The sequence below is a fragment of the Molothrus ater genome, chromosome 20 (assembly GCF_012460135.2).
Source record: "Molothrus ater isolate BHLD 08-10-18 breed brown headed cowbird chromosome 20, BPBGC_Mater_1.1, whole genome shotgun sequence".
Lineage (NCBI taxonomy): Eukaryota > Metazoa > Chordata > Aves > Passeriformes > Icteridae > Molothrus > Molothrus ater.
Window position 1 is genome coordinate 2,743,849 of NC_050497.2, and position 23,509 is coordinate 2,767,357.

Consider the following 23,509-nt stretch of genomic DNA (forward strand, 5'->3'; position numbering starts at 1 on the left):
GACAAAACAATTCCTGCTCCAGCTGGGCACCAAGGACAAATGACCCAAATCTCAGCCCCAGAGCACAAACACCGTGGGCTGGAGAGAGAAAAACAAGCAGGGTGGGACTGCAGGGGCTAAAGCTGGAATGGGACAATGAACTGCAAGGTGCAAATGGAGCAGAACTGATCCAAGGGAGAGACCCCGTGCCTGGCCGTGCATTTTGGGACCATTTTGGTTCATCTTGGGTGCAGCCCTGGCTGGGCTCTTGTGCTGCTCAAGGTGGATCCATGGAGGAGATGCTTTGAATAAATCCCTGCTTTATTCTTGATCTCTGCCCAGTCTCTCTTTTAGCTCAGCCTGCACAAGGCATTGCAAGTGCCTGAAATAACCAAGAGGTGGAAGTGCTGCCCTCAGGGTGGGCTGGGGTGTGACACAAAGGACATTTTTGGGGTGAATCTGCTGGGACACAGCTACAGAATGCCTGAGGCAGAAGGGTGACTCCTGGAAACGTGGAAGGGCAGGCTGGATGTGGCTCAGGACAACCTGATGGAGCTGAAGATGCCCCTACTCACTGCAGGGGGGTGGATTAGATGGCGTTTCAAGGTCCTTTCTCACCCAAACCCTTCCCTGCCCTTAATCCCCAGGACACCCTGCACCAGTGGCTCCCATCCCATATTCCAGTCCCACAGGGAACTCAACCAGCCCCCCACCAGCCTGGATATCCCTCAAGCTGTAAACAAAACCAAACCCCAGCAAGGCCAGAGCAAGCAAACAGTGAGAGACGTGGGGAGCTGGATCATTCCCAGTGCAAATGTCATTACAGACTAATAGAGAGAAATCCTTCCTTCCCTCTCCTGCATCTCTTATCCTTCATGCTCAAGTAGGCACCAGCAGTGTCTCAAACATTCAAGCCACGCATTATTAGCACTGATATTTTATTTTTTTTTAATAATAATTACTGCTACTTTTGGCTTCAGAAGTGCCTGAAGCTGAGGAGATGCTCACACTCCCTTTATTATGTTTTCTTTCTTCTGCTGCACCAAAAGCTTGCAGGAATAAGCAGCTCCCCTGGCAATAAGCACATTAAGGCACCAATTGAGCTGATGGAATGGTGCTTCTCAGAGAACTCCCAGCACTGCCAGAGTGCTCTGCACACTTCATCTTCCTCCCAGCTCAGCAGCACCTCTGAGTTTGCACTGTCTGAGGGCTTCCAAAGTGCTTTTAATGAAATAAGCTGTCAATCCCACAAGTCCATCAATGACAATTCACAGCACAAATGGCTCTTGCTGCTGCTGTGACAAATCCAGAGGACCCTGAGCCTGGACAGACAATAAAAATCCAAGTGCTCTGGAGCAGAAGGTGAGCATGGGAAGCAGGTCCCAGCTTTCCAGCAGGCTGTGACATCCTGGGGTGGGCTGGGGGCTGTCACCTGCTGCTCTGTCTGGCCTGGCTCCAGCAGCATTTCCCAGAGCTCTGCACTATTGCAAACCCTTCCTTTCACACTTCCTGACCACTGGTGACTCCCTCTGGGGGCACAGGACTCTGAGGAGACACTGAACTGAACAATTACAACAGGAAAGTGCTAAATTTGGATAATCCAGCACCTGCCCCACACAGCACAGCCATGGAGAACAAGGATCTCTAACACCTTGGCAACCACAGGCTGAACCTGCCAGCAGCTCCTTCAGCCCAACATTCCCTTCATCCTCACCTCCCTTCTCCAGTGCTAGGTCAGGTCTACACAAAAAACCTGGCCCAGATCTCAGCACCCCCTCTGCTCCCCCAGAACAGCCCCTGGCCCCAGCTCAGGGCAGCCTGGAAGGGGATGGGGAGAGCCGAGCCAGCTGCCAAATCCCAATCCCCAAATCCCTTTGAGGGGGATTCTCCCACAGCTGGACTAGAGGAACCCCAGTGCCCACAGGAAAAAGGTGGCTGGGAATGCTGGGGGCTGGAGCACCCTGCACAGAGGGAGGCAGAGCCCAACCACCCTGTGCCACAGCTCAGCCCAGCAGGGTGAGCACACAGAGCCCTGCAGGGCTCAGTCACAGCATCCCACACCTGATCCCACCAGGGTGAGCACACAGAGCCCTGCAGGGCTCAGTCACAGCATCCCACACCTGATCCCACCAGGGCGAGCACACAGAGCCCTGCAGGGCTCAGTCACAGCATCCCACACCTGATCCCACCAGGGCGAGCACACAGAGCCCTGCAGGGCTCAGTCACAGCATCCCACACCTGATCCCACCAGGGTGAGCACACAGAGCCCTGCAGGGCTCAGTCACAGCATCCCACACCTGATCCCACCAGGGCGAGCACACAGAGCCCTGCAGGGCTCAGTCACAGCATCCCACACCTGATCCCACCAGGGCGAGCACACAGAGCCCTGCAGGGCTCAGTCACAGCATCCCACACCTGATCCCACCAGGGCGAGCACACAGAGCCATGCAGGGCTCAGTTCCACCATCACACTCCTCATCCCATCAGGATGGTCCCACAGATCCCTGGAAAGCTCAGTCACACCATCACACTCCTCACAGTGCTGCTTTCCATTTCAGGCCTTTGGTTAATAAATCCTTCAGCCTTGGGATAACCAACCCCCAACCCCAGTGACAAACCCTCCTTCCAGGCATGCAGATGGGCTGGAGGGAGGCAGCCAGACAGGCTGGGATATTCCAGTGCCTGAAGAATGTTGTAAATGCAGGCTGAGGGGAGAGAATGATGAATCTGACTCCATGTTCTCACAAGGCTGATTTATTACTTTATGATACTATATTATATTAAAGAATACTATACTATACTAAAGAATACAGAAAGGATACAGACAGAATGCTAAAAAGAGAATAATGAAAACTCCTGACTCTCTCCAGAGCCCTGACACAGCTTGGCCCTGATTGGCCAAAGAGTGCAAACAACTGCCAGCAGAATGCAATGGAACAATCACCTGTGGGTGAACAATCTCCAAACACATTCCACATGAGCACAGCACAGGAGAAGCAAATGAGATGAGAATTGTTTTCCTTTTCTTTGAGTCTTCTCAGTTTCCCAAGAGAAAAACCCTGGGCAAAGGGATTTTTCCAGAGAATGTTATTGGGTTAAAAGGGAAAATAATCCAGGTGTCAGCTCTTAATTGGATAGTTTAGACTTAAAAGACCTTGTACCAAGAGATTGTTGGCCATTTTGTGCCTTCTAATGAAAAGCTGCTGAACTCACAGTAGTGAGACTGTTTTACTGATAAGAAATAATAAACACCTGAGTCCCAACATGAACTATCATCTCAAGTGCCTTCAATGCAGACCCAGAGAAACCAATGACTGGGGCTCCCAAAGGCAGGGGACACCCAGCTCCAGTGTCTGAGCCTTTCACACCCACACCCAGCCAGGACTGAAGGAGGGCTGTGCACAGGAACAGCTCCCCACAGCTGCCCAGAGCTGCTGCTGCTCTGCCAAGGTGACACTGGGTGGCAGGGGGTGGGGACAGAGCCAGCAGAGCCTGCTTTCCTCCTCTCCTTAAAATAAAAATAATAGGCCCTTCTCCCTTGTGGCCCACATGAATATTTCATCAGCAAACTGCCTCACCCTGTATTAGAATTTTCTCTCCCTCTGGCTAAGATGGGAAGCTCACAGACCCTTGCAGGAGCTGAGGACATTTTGGGCACAGACAGAGTGATATCAGGACAAAAGGATGGAAATAGCCAAGGCTCCAAGCAATTCTGTGTCTCTGGAAAGGCAGTGCTGACTCCTGATATTCCATGGGGGGCAATGAGGGAACATTATTGGAAACATATTGCGTGTGGTGGAAACAGCACGTCCTGCTTGTACAGGATGAGGTTCCCTGTCCCTCTGTCCCTCCCTGCAGGGGCACCTGAGCACTGTGACTCTGCAGTGACACCTCTGCAGGCCTGGCTGGCCATGGGAAGTGTGGCAGAGGAGACATCAAATCCCTGAGATCAAATATTGCAGCTCAAACAGCCTGGGCTGGCTTCCCTTACACCAAGGGCTGCTAAAGGAGGGCAGCTCTCAGCCAGGGAGCAGGGCTGGAAATTTGATGTGCTGATGGTTTCCTTCTGTCAGAGGCCCAGCACTGGCCACAATGTCCTGGTGTCCCTACTGAAGCCATTTCCTTCCCTGCTCCTTTTCCCCTCACCAGGGTTTTCACTCAGGCTGCCTCACCCCAAAAAAGAAAAGGAAAATAATCTGGTTTATCTCAGAGTGTTTGCAGAAGAGAAGAATTGGGGAGGGGTATTTTTTTTTACTAAGACAGAACTGTCAAGAGACCCTCTAGAGACAGAACTCTACAAGAGACCCAGGCAAGCCTCACAAGAACACCTGAGGAAAGATTGAACTGCAGGAGGAAGGGCAGGAATGCACTCTGAGCTCCAGCCCTCCACATCCACAGGTGACACAGATTAGAAGAGACCTTAAAGCCCATCCAGTGCCAGCCCTGCCATGGCAGGGACACCTCCCACTGTCCCAGGCTGCTCCCAGCCCTGTCCAGCCTGGCCTTGGGCACTGCCAGGGATGCAGGGGCAGCCCCAGCTGCTCTGGGCACCCTGTGCCAGGGCCTGCCCACCCTCACAGGGAACAATTCCTAATTCCCAATATCCCATCCAGCCCTGCCCTCATTTACCTTAAGGCCAGTCCTCCTTGTCTCATCACTGCCCATCCTCATGAAAATCTCTTCCCAACCTTCTCCCAAGTCCTCTCAAGCACTGGAAGGAGCTCTAAGATCTCCCCAGAGCCTGCTCTTCTCCCAGAGGAATGGGAGACTGCCCCTGGTGTGGGCAGGGACACCTCCCACTGTCCCAGGCTGCTCCAGCCTGGCCTTGGGCACTGCCAGGGATCCAGGGGCAGCCCCAGCTGCTCTGGGCACCCTGTGCCAGGGCCTGCCCACCGTGCCAGGGAAGGATTTCTCCCCAATATCTCATGTAATTCCATCATCCTTCAGCTTGAAGCTGTTCCCTGTGTCCTGTCATTCCATGTCCTTGCCCCAGTCCCTCTGCAGCTCTCCTGGAGCCCCTTTAGGTCCTGGAGGCACAGTAACACCCAGGTAAGGTCACCCCCACCCTCTGCCAGGCATTCCACAGCAGATCAGTGCCCAGTGCCCACCTCCTTCCCTGTGCCAGCCCCAGGTGACTCCTGCGTGCATCACACAGAACCATTAGGAAGTCCAAGGTCACAGTTTTAATTTCTGTTTCAAGGCTGAAACATCTGCCATCTCCTGTAGCAGGAAATGAAGGGGAATAAAAATAAAAATGCCATCATCAGTGAGGGACTTGCTCTGAGCTGATTCCTGCACAGGATTGCTGCTGTCTGGCTTTATGGAATTACCTGTTGACAGATTCCAATTTGCCATTAGAAAAAGGCCTTTCAGGCAGGAATTAGCCTGCCCCAGTAGGGCTCAGCACGCAGCTGGGTGGCTGAGGAGGTTCCAGCCATGCTGGCAGCTATTTCCAGGCCATTGCTGCTGCCACACAACACAAACAACGCCTGGGGAGGCTGGCAGGGCTCATCCTCCTCCTGCTTCCCAAGGAAACCCCACAGTTTGTGTCTAGACATCCTGCACACAGCAAGTGTGGGGAGGCAGGGCTGCCTCACAGCCTTTAGCTGTGACACTGGTCAGAGTGGTCCCTGAGTCCTGGGGGTGCCAGGGCCACCAGAGCTGTGCCAATGTCACCCCCTGCCCAGGGCAGCTCCCTAAGGCAGGGAGATAGAACATAAGTAAATAAAAGTAGTATAGAAAGTAATTTTACCCCCTAAAGAGTTGCAGCTGAGCCAATTATTAAGGATTAGGAGCAGGCCTGATGTTAAGAGGCCACAGCTGTAGCCAATAAGAACAGTGTTATAAAAGAGGGGATTGGGTGGTTAAGGGGGAGCTGGAGTCAGTTGGCTGCTGTGAGGACAAGGAAGAGGCAGTGCCCAGAGGAGCTGCCTACGAGAAACATCAGGGAGGTACAAAACTCTGGCAATATGGAACCCTTGCTCTATAATGACAACACCCTAAGGCCACACCAGGACTTGGGCTGCCACCCAATGTCCAGCACTGGGGACAGGGAGCAGCTCCCAGGGCTGGGAGGTGACCCAGAGCACAGGGACAGGGACCAGACCAGGTCTGTGCCCAACCCAGCTCCATCTCCTGCTGAGCCAGTGCTGCCTCCCCACAGGGCAGGGCTTGGCAAACACCAACATCAATTCTGGGTGCTGCTTCTGCCTAAAGTGATGCCTCAGGTTCAGCTTTTCTATTTTTCACATTCTGTGCTGCTTTAGTGTGTGGGTCTGAACTTCACATCAGGGGATGCTGAGCTCTGTGCACAGAGCAGGGAGACAAAACAATTCCTGCTCCAGCTGGGCACCAAGGACAAATGACCCAAATCTCAGCCCCAGAGCACAAACACCGTGGGCTGGAGAGAGAAAAACAAGCAGGGTGGGACTGCAGGGGCTAAAGCTGGAATGGGACAATGAACTGCAAGGTGCAAATGGAGCAGAACTGATCCAAGGGAGAGACCCCGTGCCTGGCCGTGCATTTTGGGACCATTTTGGTTCATCTTGGGTGCAGCCCTGGCTGGGCTCTTGTGCTGCTCAAGGTGGATCCATGGAGGAGATGCTTTGAATAAATCCCTGCTTTATTCTTGATCTCTGCCCAGTCTCTCTTTTAGCTCAGCCTGCACAAGGCATTGCAAGTGCCTGAAATAACCAAGAGGTGGAAGTGCTGCCCTCAGGGTGGGCTGGGGTGTGACACAAAGGACATTTTTGGGGTGAATCTGCTGGGACACAGCTACAGAATGCCTGAGGCAGAAGGGTGACTCCTGGAAACGTGGAAGGGCAGGCTGGATGTGGCTCAGGACAACCTGATGGAGCTGAAGATGCCCCTACTCACTGCAGGGGGGTGGATTAGATGGCGTTTCAAGGTCCTTTCTCACCCAAACCCTTCCCTGCCCTTAATCCCCAGGACACCCTGCACCAGTGGCTCCCATCCCATATTCCAGTCCCACAGGGAACTCAACCAGCCCCCCACCAGCCTGGATATCCCTCAAGCTGTAAACAAAACCAAACCCCAGCAAGGCCAGAGCAAGCAAACAGTGAGAGACGTGGGGAGCTGGATCATTCCCAGTGCAAATGTCATTACAGACTAATAGAGAGAAATCCTTCCTTCCCTCTCCTGCATCTCTTATCCTTCATGCTCAAGTAGGCACCAGCAGTGTCTCAAACATTCAAGCCACGCATTATTAGCACTGATATTTTATTTTTTTTTAATAATAATTACTGCTACTTTTGGCTTCAGAAGTGCCTGAAGCTGAGGAGATGCTCACACTCCCTTTATTATGTTTTCTTTCTTCTGCTGCACCAAAAGCTTGCAGGAATAAGCAGCTCCCCTGGCAATAAGCACATTAAGGCACCAATTGAGCTGATGGAATGGTGCTTCTCAGAGAACTCCCAGCACTGCCAGAGTGCTCTGCACACTTCATCTTCCTCCCAGCTCAGCAGCACCTCTGAGTTTGCACTGTCTGAGGGCTTCCAAAGTGCTTTTAATGAAATAAGCTGTCAATCCCACAAGTCCATCAATGACAATTCACAGCACAAATGGCTCTTGCTGCTGCTGTGACAAATCCAGAGGACCCTGAGCCTGGACAGACAATAAAAATCCAAGTGCTCTGGAGCAGAAGGTGAGCATGGGAAGCAGGTCCCAGCTTTCCAGCAGGCTGTGACATCCTGGGGTGGGCTGGGGGCTGTCACCTGCTGCTCTGTCTGGCCTGGCTCCAGCAGCATTTCCCAGAGCTCTGCACTATTGCAAACCCTTCCTTTCACACTTCCTGACCACTGGTGACTCCCTCTGGGGGCACAGGACTCTGAGGAGACACTGAACTGAACAATTACAACAGGAAAGTGCTAAATTTGGATAATCCAGCACCTGCCCCACACAGCACAGCCATGGAGAACAAGGATCTCTAACACCTTGGCAACCACAGGCTGAACCTGCCAGCAGCTCCTTCAGCCCAACATTCCCTTCATCCTCACCTCCCTTCTCCAGTGCTAGGTCAGGTCTACACAAAAAACCTGGCCCAGATCTCAGCACCCCCTCTGCTCCCCCAGAACAGCCCCTGGCCCCAGCTCAGGGCAGCCTGGAAGGGGATGGGGAGAGCCGAGCCAGCTGCCAAATCCCAATCCCCAAATCCCTTTGAGGGGGATTCTCCCACAGCTGGACTAGAGGAACCCCAGTGCCCACAGGAAAAAGGTGGCTGGGAATGCTGGGGGCTGGAGCACCCTGCACAGAGGGAGGCAGAGCCCAACCACCCTGTGCCACAGCTCAGCCCAGCAGGGTGAGCACACAGAGCCCTGCAGGGCTCAGTCACAGCATCCCACACCTGATCCCACCAGGGTGAGCACACAGAGCCCTGCAGGGCTCAGTCACAGCATCCCACACCTGATCCCACCAGGGCGAGCACACAGAGCCCTGCAGGGCTCAGTCACAGCATCCCACACCTGATCCCACCAGGGCGAGCACACAGAGCCCTGCAGGGCTCAGTCACAGCATCCCACACCTGATCCCACCAGGGTGAGCACACAGAGCCCTGCAGGGCTCAGTCACAGCATCCCACACCTGATCCCACCAGGGCGAGCACACAGAGCCCTGCAGGGCTCAGTCACAGCATCCCACACCTGATCCCACCAGGGCGAGCACACAGAGCCCTGCAGGGCTCAGTCACAGCATCCCACACCTGATCCCACCAGGGCGAGCACACAGAGCCATGCAGGGCTCAGTTCCACCATCACACTCCTCATCCCATCAGGATGGTCCCACAGATCCCTGGAAAGCTCAGTCACACCATCACACTCCTCACAGTGCTGCTTTCCATTTCAGGCCTTTGGTTAATAAATCCTTCAGCCTTGGGATAACCAACCCCCAACCCCAGTGACAAACCCTCCTTCCAGGCATGCAGATGGGCTGGAGGGAGGCAGCCAGACAGGCTGGGATATTCCAGTGCCTGAAGAATGTTGTAAATGCAGGCTGAGGGGAGAGAATGATGAATCTGACTCCATGTTCTCACAAGGCTGATTTATTACTTTATGATACTATATTATATTAAAGAATACTATACTATACTAAAGAATACAGAAAGGATACAGACAGAATGCTAAAAAGAGAATAATGAAAACTCCTGACTCTCTCCAGAGCCCTGACACAGCTTGGCCCTGATTGGCCAAAGAGTGCAAACAACTGCCAGCAGAATGCAATGGAACAATCACCTGTGGGTGAACAATCTCCAAACACATTCCACATGAGCACAGCACAGGAGAAGCAAATGAGATGAGAATTGTTTTCCTTTTCTTTGAGTCTTCTCAGTTTCCCAAGAGAAAAACCCTGGGCAAAGGGATTTTTCCAGAGAATGTTATTGGGTTAAAAGGGAAAATAATCCAGGTGTCAGCTCTTAATTGGATAGTTTAGACTTAAAAGACCTTGTACCAAGAGATTGTTGGCCATTTTGTGCCTTCTAATGAAAAGCTGCTGAACTCACAGTAGTGAGACTGTTTTACTGATAAGAAATAATAAACACCTGAGTCCCAACATGAACTATCATCTCAAGTGCCTTCAATGCAGACCCAGAGAAACCAATGACTGGGGCTCCCAAAGGCAGGGGACACCCAGCTCCAGTGTCTGAGCCTTTCACACCCACACCCAGCCAGGACTGAAGGAGGGCTGTGCACAGGAACAGCTCCCCACAGCTGCCCAGAGCTGCTGCTGCTCTGCCAAGGTGACACTGGGTGGCAGGGGGTGGGGACAGAGCCAGCAGAGCCTGCTTTCCTCCTCTCCTTAAAATAAAAATAATAGGCCCTTCTCCCTTGTGGCCCACATGAATATTTCATCAGCAAACTGCCTCACCCTGTATTAGAATTTTCTCTCCCTCTGGCTAAGATGGGAAGCTCACAGACCCTTGCAGGAGCTGAGGACATTTTGGGCACAGACAGAGTGATATCAGGACAAAAGGATGGAAATAGCCAAGGCTCCAAGCAATTCTGTGTCTCTGGAAAGGCAGTGCTGACTCCTGATATTCCATGGGGGGCAATGAGGGAACATTATTGGAAACATATTGCGTGTGGTGGAAACAGCACGTCCTGCTTGTACAGGATGAGGTTCCCTGTCCCTCTGTCCCTCCCTGCAGGGGCACCTGAGCACTGTGACTCTGCAGTGACACCTCTGCAGGCCTGGCTGGCCATGGGAAGTGTGGCAGAGGAGACATCAAATCCCTGAGATCAAATATTGCAGCTCAAACAGCCTGGGCTGGCTTCCCTTACACCAAGGGCTGCTAAAGGAGGGCAGCTCTCAGCCAGGGAGCAGGGCTGGAAATTTGATGTGCTGATGGTTTCCTTCTGTCAGAGGCCCAGCACTGGCCACAATGTCCTGGTGTCCCTACTGAAGCCATTTCCTTCCCTGCTCCTTTTCCCCTCACCAGGGTTTTCACTCAGGCTGCCTCACCCCAAAAAAGAAAAGGAAAATAATCTGGTTTATCTCAGAGTGTTTGCAGAAGAGAAGAATTGGGGAGGGGTATTTTTTTTTACTAAGACAGAACTGTCAAGAGACCCTCTAGAGACAGAACTCTACAAGAGACCCAGGCAAGCCTCACAAGAACACCTGAGGAAAGATTGAACTGCAGGAGGAAGGGCAGGAATGCACTCTGAGCTCCAGCCCTCCACATCCACAGGTGACACAGATTAGAAGAGACCTTAAAGCCCATCCAGTGCCAGCCCTGCCATGGCAGGGACACCTCCCACTGTCCCAGGCTGCTCCCAGCCCTGTCCAGCCTGGCCTTGGGCACTGCCAGGGATGCAGGGGCAGCCCCAGCTGCTCTGGGCACCCTGTGCCAGGGCCTGCCCACCCTCCCAGGGAACAATTCCTTCCTAAACCCCACCTAACCCCACTGTCTGTCAGACTGGAGCCATTCCCTGTGTCCTGTCCCTCCATGCCTTGTCCCCAGTCCCTCTCCAGCTCTCCTGGAGCCCCTTTAGGCCCTGCAAGGGCTCTGAGCTCTCCCTGGAGCTTTCCTGTCTCCAGGCTGGGCATGGATATCAGTCCCTCAATGTCCAGCCAAACAACCTGTTGGGAAAACCCAAACCTTAAAACCCACTCGTGCTTTGGTGGCTGCTCCTGGCAGGACCTTCCCAGGCAGCCCAGACTGGACAATCCCTCCCCTCCAGCCCAGCTTCTCCCTGTGCCAAACAGGAACAAACCCAGCCCATCCCATTCTCCAGGGCTCCTAGGGGCAAAGCTACAGCCAAGGGAGAAGACCAGGCTGTCCAAGAGGACACAGACTCCAGCTATGGCAGGGAAGGGATAGGTTGGATATTAGGAAAAAGTTTTTCACTGAAAGAATAATAAAGGAATTGGAATGCTGGAATTGTTCTGGAATGCTCTTCCCAGGGAGGGGGTAGAATCACCATCTCTGGATGTGTTTGAAACAAGACTGGCCATGGCACTGGGTGCTATAGTCTAGGTGAGGTGTTAGGGCACAGGTTGGACTCCATGATCTTGGATGTCTCTTCCAACCTCATCATTCTGGGATTCTGTGATACAGAAGAGCCAGCCCAGGGGAGAATGACACAGGTGACAATCCCAGGGGTGTGGTATTCACATGGCCTCTGAGCAGAGAGAAGCTGTGAGACAAGCAGAGAAGAAGGAAAACACAATTCTTATCTCGCTTGCTGTGCCTGTGTTGTGCCAAAGCACAATGCAATATGGAAATTGTTTATCAAAAGTGAGGATGTTTTGTTCCTTGGCCTGTCAGGGCCAGGTGTGTGTGTTGGACTGTCATGGGACAGTGAGGAGAGGATCAGAGATGATGAGTGCAGTGTGAGCAAGAGTGAGTGCAGGGCAGATTCAGTTTAGATACAATGTACATAGTATAGTATAATAAAGTAATTCATTAGCCTTCTGATATCCATGGGGTCAGATGCATCATTCTCTCTCCCCTTTGTGGGAACCCAGCACATCCCTCTGGCTGTCCAGGATGGCCAGGACCCCTGCCAGGGGGCTCAGAGACCCTGGCACAGAGCCCAGAACACCTGTGGGTTTGATTGTGATCCATGAAGCAAATCACCAACCTTAGATGAAGATCAGCAAGCCACAACAATTTAGGTAGAATAATAGTGAAGTTATCACGGGGTGGAAAAGTAGATTTTGGGGTTTCTGGTATGGGGGTTCAGGAGGCAAGATGGAGGGAACTGGGTGTGTCCAGCCTTTCTCCTTCTTCTTCTTGGCCTCCATCTTCTGCTGTGATGGTGGCACTTTTGGATTGGTTTAGAGTAGAAGCTCAGTGTCTAACATGGGTGATAGGTATTGGAAAGTAATTATCAACATTGTACAGGTAGTTTTTAGTGTAAAGACATAACCCTGCCCTGGGGGCAGGCAGAGTGCCTGGAACTGTCCTGCTGGATGGACCTCGGCAGGGCAGGAGAAAATTTTTATAGATAAGACACAATAAACAACCTTGAGACCGAGAAATGAAGAGCCCTGACTCCTTCTTCAAGCACCAGGCTGGGAAAAGAGACTTTGAACATTCTCGGGGTCACAGCAACCCAAAAAGATCCTGAGACCCCTTCATCAGAGTCACCTTTGATTTACAATACAGGGGGACAAAGAGTGCTGGCACCTGCATGGGAAGAGCCCCCCAGGGCTGTGTCTGACCCCCCCTTTGCTCACCTTCTTCTCATCCCCCTCCTGCAGGAGCTGCAGGTGGCTCCTCTTCTCGCTGTCCCTGCGCAGGGAGCTGTTCTGGTGGTGGGGCAGCCCCGAGGGGGGGGACACGCTGCGGCCCTGGGGGTCCACCCAGGTGTAGATGTGGTTGGTGACATAACCCCCGGGGATGCGCCCCACCGAGTGCACCGACAGGTTCAGCTTCTTGCAGCCCTTCAGCACCTGCAAGGCAAGGCAAGGACAAGGGCTTAGTGTGTCACCAGGAGATCTTCTGACAAATCCCTTCCCCAGGATGGTTCTCCTAAGAAGCCTCAGAAAAGAAATGTAAATAATTATCTGATGCCTGGATTGTGGTCTGGAGGTTGCTTATCAACAGGTACATCTTTGATTGGTTCCATGTGAATTGTTTTTAATTAATGGTCAATCCCAGTCCAGCTGTGTCAAGCCAAGGACAAGGGCTTAGTGTGTCACCATGAGATCTTCTGAAAAATCCCTTCCCCAGGATGATTCTCCTGAGAAGCCTCAGAAAAGAAATGTCAACAATAATTATCTGATTGCTTGGAATGTGGTCTGGAGGTTGCTTCCCAACAGGTGCATCTTTGATTGGTTCCATGTGAATTGTTTTTAATTAATGGCCAATCCCAGTCCAGCTGTGTCTAGCCAAGGACAAATCTGAACTGCAGGAGGAAGGCAGGAATGCACTCTGGGGTTAATGTGGGTTAAAGGAGTTAGTGTGTCACCATGATATTTTCTGACAAATCCCTTCCCCAGGATGTTTCTCCTGAGAAGCCTCAGAAAAGAAATGTAAACAATAATTATCTGATTGCTTGGATTGTGGTCTGGAGGTTGCTCACCAACAGGTGCATCTTTGGTTTAATGTGAATTGTTTTTAATTAATGACCAATCCTAGTCCTGCTGTGTCAAGCCAAGGACAAGGGCTTAGTGTGTCACCATGAGATCTTCTGACAAATCCCTTCCCCAGGATGGTTCTCCTGAGAAGCCTCAGAAAAGAAATGTAAATAATTATCTGATTGCTTGGATTGTGGTCTGGAGGTTGCTTATCAACAGGTACATCTTTGATTGGTTCCATGTGAATTGTTTTTAATTAATGGCCAATCCCAGTCCAGCTGTGTCAAGCCAAGGACAAGGGGTTAGTGTGTCACCATGAGATCTTCTGAAAAATCCCTTCCCCAGGATGGTTCTCCTGAGAAGCCTCAGAAAAGAAATGTCAACAATAATTATCTGATTGCTTGGATTGTGGTCTGGAGGTTGCTTCCCAACAGGTGGATCTTTGGTTTAATGTCAATTGTTTTTAATTAATGGCCAATCCTAGTCCTGCTGCGTCAAGCCAAGGACAAGGGGTTAGTGTGTCACCATGATATGGTCTGGAGGTTGCTTCTCAACAGGTGCATCTTTGATTGGTTCCATGTGAATTGTTTTTAATTAATGACCAATCCCAGTCCAGCTGTGTCTAGCCAAGGACAAATCTGAACTGCAGGAGGAAGGCAGGAATGCACTCTGGGGTTAATGTGGGTTAAGGGAGTTAATGTGTCACCATGAGATCTTCTGAAAAATCCCTTCCCCAGGATGGTTCTTCTGAGAAGCCTCAGAAAAGAAATGTCAACAATTATTATCTGATTGCTTGGATTGTGGTCTGGAGGTTGCTTATCAACAGGTGCATCTTTGGTTTAATGTGAATTGTTTTTAATTAATGGCCAATCCCAGTCCAGCCGTGTCTAGCCAAGGACAAGGGCTTATGATGTCACCATGATATTTTCTAAAAAAATCCCTTCCCCAGGATGTTTCTCCTGCATAAAAAGCTGGGATTTTTCTGTTCTCTCCTGGCTGCAGCAGAGTGAAGGCAAAGCTGCTGCTGAGGAAACACAGAGAAAATCTTTCCCATCAGCCAGGAAAGAGCAGAGTGGAGCAGAGTGGGGAGGTGAGGTGGGCAGAGCCATGGCCAGGATGGGCTGCACCTGGGACTGAGCAGCTCTGGAGAGGATTCAGAGCAGGACAGGGGGCAGTGCTGGGGCAGAGCAGCACTCACCCTTGTCCCAAGTCCTCTCCAGCCCCCTCACTTCACCTTCCCCTAATAAAGGAGCCCCTTTAGGCTCTGGAAAGTGCCCCAAGGTCTCCCTGGAGCCTTCCCCCTTGCAGACTGGACATGGATCTCAGCCTCTCAGTGACTGTGCTGGCAGCAGACAAAACCAGTGTGGGGAAGGGCTCAGCTCAGCCCCAGCTCTGCCCCCACAGCTCCAGCCTGGAAAAGCTCCTGGTGCCTGCAGGGAACATGGACAGCACTCCCAGAAATTCAGCCACTGAGTTACCAGCTGCCTGCCCCAGCACAAGCAGTCAATTAATGAGAGGAATAATCACTCAATACATCCTCACACTTAAACCAGCATGCACAGAGAAGACCTTGGGGGCCAGAGGAGGTGATTAACTCCTCTGCCCCTCCAGCTTCCACTGTGAGAAGCTGACACAGAAACTTCAATTAACACAGAGGAGTTCTCCCTGGGGACAGCTGTAAGTGCTGATCCCTCCAGAGGCCTCAGGGACACCAGCACTGCAGATCTGCTCTCAGAAAGGAGGTGTTTGTGTTTTCTCCCATTTTGATGAGCTGCCCTGCAAGGTCTGCTGTCCCCACTGAGCAGAGAAGCTGCTGAGCAAAGCTTGTGCCTGGGAAGGACTAAAAGCAGCAGCTCCTCAGGAAAGGGTAAATGGTCAGGAATAGTGGGCTGGCTGCATCCCAGCCCTGAGCTGGCAGCACTGCTGCTCCTCCCTGCCAGAGCACAGAGAATCCAGCTCAGAGCCCAGCTCAGCATCTCCATCCCACACAGCAAACCTGGCTGCAGACCTGTCCCATGCTCCAAGGTCACCATGTGCCTGGGGGCTGCCAAACAGTGGGGACAGCCACAGAGCATTCACCCCTGGCTGCTCCCCTGCCCCAGCCCCTGTTCCTGCAGCTCCCCAGGCCCTCAAACACATCCCTGCTGGGATCTCCTCCCTCCCTGGGCACTCAGAGCCCAGCTGGGCTGCTCCCCATGCTCCTCCTGCCCAGGTCTCTCTGGGATGATGGAGCAGGTTCTGAACCCTCTGCCCACTCCAGGGGACCCCTCTCCCATGGGCACCGTGGCTGTGCCAGGCTTCAGGGCACAGAGCACCTTCCTGAGCCAAAGCTGCCCTACAGCCAGGCTCAGCATGGGCTGAACTCCACTGAAATCAGTGAGCTGGGGGTGGCAGGGACCCTTCTCACCTACCCCAGAGCTACCAGGGCAAGGGATCCCTGTCAGATGGGGTGCAGGACCCCCTGAAATGCTCTTTGTTCATCCAAACTGGAGCCATGTCTATAAAACCTCTTTGGAGTCTGCAGAACATCACTGTACCCCTGTGCCTGTGTGCAGTTCTGGGCCCCTCAAAGGAAGAACTGGAACAATTCCAGGGAAGGGAACAGAGCTGGGAAGGGGCTGGAGCCCCAGGAGAGGCTGAGGGAGCTGGGCAGGGGCTCAGCCTGGAGCAAAGGAGGCTCAGGGGGGCCCTTGTGGCTCTGCACAGCTCCTGACAGGAGGGCACAGCCGGGGGTGTCGGGCTGTACTCCAGGGAACAGGGACAGGAGCAGAGGGAACGGCCTCAGGCTGGGCCAGGGCAGCTCAGGGTGGACACCAGGAGGAATTTCCCCATGGAAAGGGGGCTCAGGCCTTGGCAGGGGCTGCCCAGGGAGCTTTGGAGTGCCCATCCCTGGAGGTGTTTAGGGAAGGGCTGGACATGGCACAGGGATCCCCTTCCCTCCCTTGCCCAGAGAATCCATCCTGGCAGGAAGGAGAGGGAGCAGAGGAAACCTCTGGGTCTGCACCACACAGGAGAGACTGGGCACAGGAGAGGGGACAGGAAAAGGGACAGGACACAGGAGAAAGGACAGGGCACAGGAGAAGGGACAGGGCACAGGAGGAGGGCACAGGAAAAGGGATCAGGCACAGGAGAAAGGACAGAGCACAGACATAGGAAGAGAGACCAGGCACAGGAGAAATGACAGGGCACAGGAGAAGGGACAGGGCACAGGTGGGTCCACCCTGGGCACCCTGGAGTGCCACATCTGCCCCGGGGACAGGGCAGGGGTGGCTGCTGGAGCCTGGCAGAGCCATTCAGCCTGAGCCAAATGTCACCCCCTGGCAGGGCAGGCACAGCAGCAGAGCTGCTCTCTGGAGGCACAGGGGAATTAGCAGGGATGAGAGGCCAGAGATTTACACGAGGATTTTTATGTCTCCCTGCAGCTGCCTTGACAGGGCCACCAGGAGCAGGGATCTGGGCTCAGGGAGATGTTTTATGCATGAAGGTGACAGCAGGGAGCCCGAGGGGAGGGGAGCAGCTGCACAGAGCCAGGGCTCCAGGGCAGCCTCCATCCAAGAGGGGGCACAGGAGTGAACAGAGCTGGGAGAGCCATCAGGACACTGCTGGTGACAGTGTCTGCCAGAGAGGCAGTGCTGCAGCAGGCTGGGGACACTGCAGAGTCCTTTATACACTTACTGAGGTTCCTCCTGTACTCAGTGAGAAGCAGTTTTGTCACCATTATATTTTCTGAAAAATCCCTTTGCCAGGATTTCTTCTCCTGGGAAGCTGAGAAGCCTCAGAGAAAAACGAAAATAATGAAAATACCTGATTGCTTCTCCTGTGTTTTGCTGCTTTGGAATGTGTTTGGACACTGTTTACCCACAGGTCATTGTTTGATTGGTTTCATGTGAATTGTTTATACTTAATGACCAATCAGGGCCAAGCTGTGTCAGGACTCTGGAGAGTCACAAGTTTATAATTATTATCTTATTAAGCCTTCTGTCTGTATCCTTTCTCTATTATTTAGTATAGCATTCTTTTATACAATATAGTAACATAAAATAATAAATTAACCTGGACATGCTCCAGCCCCTCAAGGTCCCTCCCAAACTGAGGGGCCCAGAACTGAACAGAGGATTTGAGGTGGCCCCAGCAGTGCCCAGCACAAGGGGACATCACAAGGGCCAGGCTCTGGGTGGGAATTCTACAAGGGAAAACTTTTTCCTCCCAGACACACAAATTGCCCTGTGTGCCCTGACTGCAGAGATACCCCCAAAGCCACAGCAGAACTCATCCTGTGAGATTTTTTGGGACATAAGGGGCACACTGAACCTCACCCAGCCACCCCTAAATAACCAATTCCACCTCCTCAATGCCCTGTGCAGAATCAGGCAGTGCAGGCTGCATCTCCATCTCCTTTCTCAAGCCACTGTAGGGATTTGCAGCCTCGGATAAGATTTGGCTTTGCCTCATCTCTGATGTGTTTGAGGACCATGGGGTGGGAGGTTTAGGGCACAGTGTGAAAGCTCACCTGCCAGCAGCCCAGCTTACAGAAATCATTGATGTGAATCTGGGAATAAGTGCCAAAACCTGCAGCAGGGAAACAGTCACCAACTGCCCAGAAATGTCAGCAGAAGCAGCAAGTGCCAGAGAGCAGGGCAGATTGATTCCATGAGGCCACTGATCCCCTAACAACACTCCATTTAATTATCAAGCCCTCTGAGAGGGAAGGAGATCATTTAAACTGATCAAAATAGGAAACACACATCTCATGTGCCACAATTACCTTCAAAAACCCATAAAACCCAAACAGCTCCCAGTACATCATGTTCTTCCCTGAGATCCAGAGGGGCAGCTGCCACCCTTCAGGTGGTTTTATAGGTTTTATATCAAGAGGTTTTATAGAGATGACTCCAAACCCTGCAGGTGTCACATCACTGAGGGCTTTCCTCTCTCATCTTCACCATTTCCCCTCTCTTATTCCCCACTTCCCAATGGCCCGGAGAGGTAAAAACACCTCCAAAACCCCCCAGAAGGAGCAGAGCTGCGGAAAGGAAGGGCAATGAATCACCAGGATGCTCCTGGCAGCCTGCCCCAACCTGGCTGGGGCAGGGACAGCCCCCTCCCTTCACCTTCCCCAGTACAGGAGCAGCCCAGAGTGGGAAGATCCCAGGTGGGTACTGGGAGCATTAACCATGAGCCATCCTCCTCCTCAGCACAGCCTCCAGCTGCTTCTCCTCCACCAGGAACAACCTCCTGGAGCTTATTGTATTTGCTGGGAATGTCCTGATAAAAGCAGGAGTGATGAATCTGACTCCATGCCCTCAAAAGGCTGATTTATTACTTTATGATACTGTATTATATTAAAGAATACTATACTATACTAAAGAATACAGAAAGGATACTTACACAATGCTAAAAAGATAACAATGAAAACTCCTGACTCTTTCCAGAGTCCTGACACAGCTTGGCCCTGATTGGCCAAAGAGTGAAAACAACTCCCAGCAGAATGCAATGGAACAATCACCTGTGGGTGAACAATCTCCAAACACATTCCACATGAGCACAGCACAGGAGAAGCCAATGAGATGAGAATTGTTTTCCTTTTCTCTGAGGCTTCTCAGCTTCCCAGGAGAAAAACCCTGGGCAAAGGGATTTTATCAGAGAATGTGAATGGCACAGGAGCTGGTTTGGCTCTGGGATAACGGGCATGGAATAATGGGTATGGGATAATGGGCAAGGGATTATGGGCATAGTTCTGCTGTCAAGCTCCAAAGGTCAGTGCTGAGGTTATCAACAGGCAGAGCATCAGGAATTTGGCAGCACGACCCCAAAAAGTAAGGCCCAGGTTTAGAAATAAACTGCAAAAAGAAAGAAATGCTGAGATACTGATGCCTCAGGTTTAGCTTTTCTGTTTTTCACATTCTGTGCTGCTTTAGTGTGTGGGTCTGGGCTTCACATCAGGGGATGCTGAGCTCTGTGCACAGAGCAGGGAGACAAAACAATTCCTGCTCCAGCTGGGCACCAAGGACAAATGACCCAAATCTCAGCCCAAGAGCACAAACCCCGTGGGCTGGAGAGAGAAAAACAAGCAGGGTGGGACTGCAGGGGCTAAAGCTGGAATGGGACAATGAACTGCAAGGTGCAAATGGAGCAGAACTGATCCAAGGCAGAGACCCCGTGCCCGGCCGTGCATTTTGGGACCATTTTGGTTCATCTGGGGTGCAGCCCTGGCTGGGCTCTTGTGCTGCTCAAGGTGGATCCATGGAGGAGATGCTTTGAATAAATCCCTGCTTTATTCTTGATCTCTGCCCAGTCTCTGCTCTGGCTCAGCCCTCACAAGGCATCAGTTCCACAGGAGGGAGGCAGGGGGAGCTTTTACAGCGCGTTCCGGCTCCGTGCAGGAGCGACGGCAGAAGTTTGTCCGGCCGCTATTTCCTGCTCCATGCCAGGGTCTCCTGCTGGACTCAGGGAGGGTTTGAAGCCTGTGGGATCAGATGGACTGAGCAAAACAATGCTGCTGCCAGGGGGAATGAAGCAGCTCCCTGTGGCTGCTGGGGAGGGGAGCAGGAGATTTTACAGGAGAGGGATTGAGCCACAGCAGCTGAGAGGCTCCTGTGCCGACACAGGACAGCAGGCACAGGATTTTTGGCTCCCAGAATGTTTGCTCCAGGGATCAGCTGCAGGCAGGATGGATAAAAGGCTATTGCAGCTCCCCCTGCACGCCTGGTTAAGGCCAAATTTGCCAGGTGAAGCAAGGAGAGACTGTCCCCTGCCCCACAGTGCAGAGACAGATTTGGAACAAGCAGCCCAGAGCAGCTGTGGCTGCCCCTGGATCCCTGGAATGTCCAAGGCCAGGCTGGACAGGGCTGGGAGCACCTGGGACAGTGGGAGGTGTCCCTGCCTATGGATCTGGATGAGCTTTAAGGTCCCTCCAACCCAAACCAGTCTGGGATTCCATGATTTTAAGTTCTATCCCTGCCCTGTGCTGCCTGACAAAGCACAGGGAGCTGGATGTGAGCAGGGAGCTGGGATGCTCTGACCTGGAACAGGGAGAAGGGGAATGAGGAGAAGGTGCCCCAGAGGCAGGAGGGCAGAGCAGGACACAGGAGGAGGCTGAGGGAAGCACAGATGGAGGGACAGCAACGGTGCCAGGGTCCAGGGGACACAGGGGGGACACTGGGGTGACGCAGCCTCCCTGCAGGAGGACAAACAGGAGTTGCAGGAGGCACAGTCCAACCTCTCCCCCTCTCCCAAGGCAAAGGACAGCAGTTGGGCTTTCAAGTAGAGGCACTTATGCAAATCAATGCAAATCGATGTATAATTATGGTGATTGCACACATTTAGCCCCAAGGCATCGGGAAGCCCATGTCCCTTTCACGGCAAAGGTCAAGTGAAATCGAAGCTCCAGCACCTTCTCCCCAAGCTCCCCATCCCCACTCTGCAACCTCCCACCCCTCCAAGCCGGTCCCTGCTCAGTGCAGCCCTCAGGCAAGCCTGGGATGGTTCTAAAAACAGCAGAAAACTCCACGTAATTGTGGAAAGAAAGCAAAACCAAAGCTGTTTGGGTGCTTTCAGGGCAGGGGGGAGGCATAAGGGAAACGCAGATTGAGATTGAAGCACTGCTCCTGCTTCCTCGGGTCTTCTCTCTCTGCTCCACTCCAAGCAGTGCTGGAAGGAGTCATGTGAAGCACCATATTGGCTAAAAATGACAATGCCATCAGACAAGGCCATACTGTCTAAACAGGGTTAATGCCTGGGTGGGAAACTTTGGAAGAATCAATGTGGGGAAGTGAGGAAGGTGCTGGATTGTAGGAGCAGGGGGGTAGGAAGGTCAGGATGGAGGGAGATGAGAGATCTTTGCAGCCAGGGCTGGAACTTGGGGTTTATTGCAAAGGGCCTGGGGGCAGGGCCCTGCTGGGAGCTGCCAGGCACAGCTCAGAGCAGGCCTGAGAGAAGAGAGGGGGAGAGAGGATGAGAGGGTGAGAGAGTAAAAGGGTGAGAGAGCGAGGTTCCCATTACAATACCATAAATCTTCTTCTGTGTTGAATATTCTGATTCTCACTAACCAATCTAGTACAAGATACAAATCCTATAGCATTTCCATACAGCCTATAAGAATCATTACATTACCATCCTGTGTTACATTTTAAACCCTACAAACTCCTCTTTGGGCCCCTTCTGCCAAGCTGGCAGGGTCTGCTCTGACCCTTGGGCCTGTCTGCAAGCAGAGGGTGTTGTTCCATCAAAAGGGGATCACCTTCAGCTGGCCACACCATTGTTTTCCAGTTGTTCAGTAACTGAGGGATCTCAAAGCTTGCTTTCATTTCAATCTCATTTATAGTTTCTATATTCTCAAAATCTTTTGCCAGGCAATCATATTGATAAGGCTTTCCTGTTTCATCTTCCCCAGCACTGGATGAAGCACTGAGGGCATCCAGGCAGAGCCTGCACAGAGCAGAGCCCCCTCCAGCCTCTCCCAGCCCCAGGGGCTCCAAGGCCATCCCTGGGGCACCTGGCAGGACCAGAGCTCCTCCAGGGCTCTGCTTCACCTGTACTCAGCCAGCACCTGGTGCTCCTGGTGGGGAGAACTCAGAGCATCCAGTCCAAAGAACCCAAGGTAAATCACATCAGCAGGTGCTTTGTCACTTTAACTGAGGGCATTTCAAGCTGAATAATTCTCTGTGGCATTGAGGAAAGTGTCAAGAAAATCCATCCTCATCCCTGAGGACAGGGGAACTGGGTAAAGGATATTTTAATTCACCAGTTCTGACGCTTTTGTTTTCTTCCAACAGCCACTAGAAGGAAATAAGCTTTTATCCTCCAGGTTATCTTATCAATTTCTCTGCTGAGCCAAAACTGTTTATTTACAAGGAGCCCACTAAATAACATAGATGCTGCAAGAACTCCAGGATGCCCTGACAATGCTAACCCTGATGAACAAGCCAGTCCTGGTGCCAAGTCCTATCATGCCTGCATTAAGAGGAGAGGAGAGATTAAGGCCCTCATTCCAATCTTTTGCATCAGTATAAAGTCATTTGATTTCATTAGGGCTGATTGTGATTTGCTGGTGAAATGAAGGGAAACAGATGACTAAGGAACTTGCCCACTGAGGGAAACCAGTGGCAGAGCAGCAAATACAACCAACTCCTAAGCCAGGTGGAGCAGCCAAACCCACGTTCCCACAGCCCCTGGCTGGGTGTGCAGCTTCACTCCAGCCCAAGTCACACCAGGAATTCATCTGGAGCTCCCAGTGACAGGGGAGCAGCTCCAGGTGAGCTCCAGTGCTCAAACCACAGCTCCAGATCTGCCCTGGAACCAGAGCAGCCCTTCCACATCCATGCTCTGCCACTGCCATCAGCCCTCCTCCTCAAGGAGCTTTAAAAGTCATTTTAAATGCAGATACCCCCAAGCTCCAGAGTGACCATTTTCCCTCCTCCTTTTTCCCAGAGGGAGATCCTGGTGCCTTTACACTTCCCACCCTCTCCCTCCAAGTCCAGCTGAGCACAGGAGCTGACATGGAAACTGTTTGCAGGACAGAAGGGCACAGCAGGAGCCCCTGGCATCGCACAGCACCTGCCTTTTAAACTGTGCTCTTTATTTTGGTGCAGTTCTGGGGTTTTTGTTTCTAAGCAGATGCAGAGATGCAGGAAGGGATTACCACTCCAACTATTGGGGTGGATGCTAGTCACATCCTCCTTTTCCATGCTCCAGCTCCCCCAGCTCCCTGGGGAAAGGGAGAAGTTTCAAGCCTCTTTCTTTAGTGCCTTCTAAAAACACAGAGCCTCGATAAGCATGCAACAGTTAAAGGAACAGGACTGAAATCTTGACAGAATCAGGGATCAAAGGAACAGGGCTGAAATCTTGACAGAATCAAAGGAACAGGGCTGAAATCTTCACAGATTCAAAGGAACAGGGCTGAAATCTTGACAGAATCAGGGATCAAAGGAACAGGGCTGGAATCTTCACAGAATCAGGGATCAATGCATTGCCTGCACCCCTCGGCCATCCCTGC

The 23,509-nt window shown here is 52.2% G+C and overlaps 1 protein-coding gene across 3 annotated transcripts in view; it reads right to left on the reverse strand.

The window, feature by feature from the left end:
- Positions 1 to 23,509, reverse strand: part of WHRN (whirlin) — a 64,386-nt gene that overhangs the window by 33,959 nt on the left and 6,918 nt on the right. For 2 of the 3 annotated variants that reach the window (XM_036394058.2, XM_036394056.2), the window contains exon 2: positions 12,673 to 12,888. The exons of the other annotated variant lie outside the window; for it this stretch is intronic. In XM_036394058.2, coding sequence (XP_036249951.1) covers positions 12,673 to 12,888 — 216 coding nt within the window. The remainder of the gene's footprint in view (positions 1 to 12,672; positions 12,889 to 23,509) is intronic. 3 annotated transcript variants of the gene reach the window in all.